The 3,694-nt window shown below is 34.9% G+C and overlaps 1 protein-coding gene across 1 annotated transcript; it reads right to left on the bottom strand.

Moving 5' to 3' along the window:
• Nucleotides 1-283: 283 nt before the first annotated feature.
• On the bottom strand, nucleotides 284-1,843 carry ghrl (ghrelin/obestatin prepropeptide). Its single transcript, XM_010780127.1, has 4 exons — nucleotides 1,655-1,843; nucleotides 1,293-1,370; nucleotides 1,095-1,209; nucleotides 284-988 (listed from the first exon to the last, which is right to left on the bottom strand). Exons 1-4 carry the CDS (start codon nucleotides 1,766-1,768, stop codon nucleotides 984-986), a joined length of 312 nt encoding a protein of 103 aa, XP_010778429.1. The 5' UTR covers nucleotides 1,769-1,843; the 3' UTR covers nucleotides 284-983.
• Nucleotides 1,844-3,694: the final 1,851 nt, after the last annotated feature.

Here is a 3,694-nt window from a genome sequence, read left to right as displayed (position 1 = left end):
CCTGCGATTGCCGATGTAAAGGGAGTTTCCCCAGCACTATCAGGAATAGTTCACAAATCTTAAACCTGTTTTCCTTTCCTCTGTATGTATGTATCTGTGTGTTAACAAAATAAATAAAGTAAATTTCACCTGCGAGCCGTATCACCTCTACAATAGTTCATCTCATCATGGACGAGAGGCTTTACTGTTAGCTATCTCAGGTGCTAGAGTAGAAGCATGCCGGTTAGTATTTGTTTAGGATCAAAGATACGAGATGGAGACAAACAATTAATTGATGCTTTTATTTATACAGGAGCATGTGGGTCTCTGAAGATGAAAAAGAAGAATGGATTGTGTGTTTTTTTAAAGCTGAAAGACATAAGGTCACTACACGGGTATGAAGATGATTGATTCCTTTACTGACAGATATTAAAACTGTAGAACACAGTATGACTTAATGAAGCGTATCTATGATAGAAATATTTCACCTGATTTTACACATTTGAGATTGGAACCCTTATAAAACCATAGTTTTACCTAAAGTTTGTCAACTTCAATCTTTATATTTGAAGTTTTATATTGTTAAATTATAAACCTTGTCTTTAAAACCAGCTAAGCTTCATGAAGAGTTCATAAAATGAAAGCTGAACCAACTCCATCACTGATACAGATCCTGGGATGTGGTTCAGGACTCCAAAATGATCTTGAAGATCACATTGTAAACAGTTTAAGAAGATTAACATTATATTGAGTTTTTAATCACTCTGACATCAGCAGGTAGTAAAAGACTTAGTAGGACTGTTTGTTAATGTAATTGGCCATAGTCTTGAGTAACAATGTTTTGAAGAGATTTGAGTTTAAGACTACACAAAGATTTGAAGAAAATGAGACCGTCATGTCTATAAATGAATTGCTGAGTGATCACTATCTTATAACGTTTCCATTGAAAGGCTTTGGGACAGCAACGTTTACATTCCTGTGCATGATCTTCAAAGTCGTGATGGTCATTCTGAAAACAAGATGTTCACATATTAAAAAAGGGTTTAATTATTTGTATAAATACTTGCTGAAAGGAACACAACCTTTTTAAGGTAAAACAGAGAAATGAGGCCTACCTGCTGCAGGGTCTGTGTTTCCCAGCAGACGCTGAATGACCTCCTGCAGCGCTGTGCCGTACTCCTCAAAGTCCTGCTCCCTCACAGTGAAGCCAATCTCAAAGGGAGTGTTTATCTACTCAGAGCAGAGGAAGACAATACAGTAAGTGGGATGATTTTGGGAGAGATGGTGTAGTAAAGAATGTGATTTGCCCTCACTGTGATGTGGTTCTCCTCAGCCGGAGGACCCGGCGGCTCCATGAGCTGGCGCCCGACCCTGGAAGACCTCCCTTTGTTCTGTGGTGAGACCAGAGAAAGGTCATGGTTATAATCAATTAAGCTTTTGTATGTTCAGATGCACTCAAGGAGATCACATACTTCTCGGTTGCATCAACATGGATTCATTTAGAGAGAACATTGGTTTAAAATGAGTAAATACAGATTCAAATTAAGCACAGCTATACTGCCCAATTAAAAACTGAATATTGTATTGATTTAAATTCAAATGATATAGTTGAATCAATATGGGGAAGCTTGATAAGCCACATTAAAATGAATAAATAAAATCATTTGTTTCTTACCTGAGGTTTTTGTGAAGGGCTGAGATAGCTGGAGCCTGCGCTGGTCGACTTGCACCACAGAGTCAGAGAACACAACAGAAAGACCATGAAACAGGTGTTTCTTTTCAGAAACATGATGGCATCAAAATCTCAATATGATGATCAGCGGAAATGGTTAAAAGTATCAATCTGATATTGACAGCGACCTTGGTTGTCTTTCCCTTGAAATGACTTTGTTTCGGTGCTTCTGACTTTATACCTTTTTATACCTTTGTATTTTGGTTTAAGAAGGCATTAAATACATACAGTATCAGATACTGCTGTCATATCCTGGCAGCTTTGGACTGTTCAAATGTTTAAATGGATAACAAAATGGGCATTTCTCTGTTGTGACCTGATAGCAGGCCTGCTGATCATCTAATCTGTTTGCGGTCATAGTGAAACAGATAAATGGGACTGATTCAGACCATTATGCATGCCTAAAGGAACATGCCAATATTGAGCTATTATTCCTGGGACAAGAGCAATACACATGGAAAATATTAACAGAAGTATTTACTCAGGCAGACTTTATATCAACACAGTAACACAGTTTGTCAGCATCAGAGCCCATACATGTTTATTTAATAAGCGTAACACTTTTAAACAATCAAAGCTACAAAAAGGTTGTGACTTCCCTGCACTACATAAAAATGTAATATCCTTGCTATGAGTTGCTGTTTTCTCCCAAGGGGAACTTGATCAAAACTAAATATTTTAAACTGTGGACATATTGCGCTTTGCCTTTGACTATTACAGAATCAGATTTTTCCATGCTGAAGGCATGCTCTGTTTTTTTAAAAGAAAAAGTTAGAAAGATATGAACCAGATCATGAAACCCTACCAAAAAGATTGAAACACATCAAAGGACAAGGCAGGAGTTCACACAAAGTTAATAAGAATACAAAATATAAGTAACAGTAATATAAAATAGAATTAGGTTAAACGGTCAACATATAAACATATATAAGTTATTGGGAATATTATAAATATACATGTCTGTGCAAGTGTGAGTCCAAAGTAGAAACATACAGTATTGAAACATAATATACTTAAATCACTTTTTCAGATACTCCTGATTTACTTGCTACTTCTACTGCTCAACAATTCAGAGGGAAATATTGTGCTTTTTACTCCAGTACATTTATTTGACAACTTCAGTTGTTTTGAAGATTTATATAAATAATACAACATATAATCACCCCTTATGTGTAAATGTTAATGCAGGACCTTTACCTGTTAGAGAATAACTCTTCATTGTGGTATTATTACTTTAACTTAATTAAAGGATCTGAACACTTCAACCAGCTCTGCCGATTGAGAGAGAATATTCTTCTGAACAAAGTGTTTACATAGACTGAAGAAAGCAGTGGTGGAAGAAGTACTCAGATCTTGTACTTAAAAGAAGAAATACTCTGTTACAAGTAAAATAACTGCATTCAAAATCAAAACCAGATATATTCATAAAAAAAAAAATTATAATAAAAAAAAAAAAGAAATGGAAAAAAGTAATGGAAAGTGTTTTTCATTATATATATATATATATATATATATATATATATATATATTAAAAAAAACTTGCTCATCTTACTGTATATATGCTGAATTGGCCTAACAACAAGCCACTGTCCTAACAGCAACTTTGGGCTGCATTTCATGCATGAAAGGGATAAATTATTATCGCTCTTTAACTCTGAGACTCATAAGGCAGTAGGCCTAGGCTACTAGATTTAGTAATATTACCATGAATCTAGCCATTTATTTACCATATTTTATTGGAAAACATCTCTGAAACTCTGAAAAAGTCGTATTGCTACAATATGAAGGCCAATTCGACCGGTTGGTTGAGCAGATTTAAAAAATAATAAGTATACCTTTGTTACAAAAATGTTTTGTGCATCAAGTTATATAATTCTGTTCAGTAAGTGCTCTCACACTAAAATATGTCAAAGATTATATGGTTACCTTACAAAAGTTGACCAAAAAGTGATTTCTTCAGGAGTGATTTTTAGCATGCCAACT

Source organism: Notothenia coriiceps, unplaced genomic scaffold (assembly GCF_000735185.1).
Source record: "Notothenia coriiceps isolate Sejong01 unplaced genomic scaffold, NC01 NC01_scaffold00021353, whole genome shotgun sequence".
In the NCBI taxonomy this organism is placed as follows: Eukaryota; Metazoa; Chordata; class Actinopteri; order Perciformes; family Nototheniidae; genus Notothenia; species Notothenia coriiceps.
The sequence above is the reverse complement of the archived record's forward strand: the minus strand, read 5'-3'. Positions and strand labels throughout refer to the sequence as shown.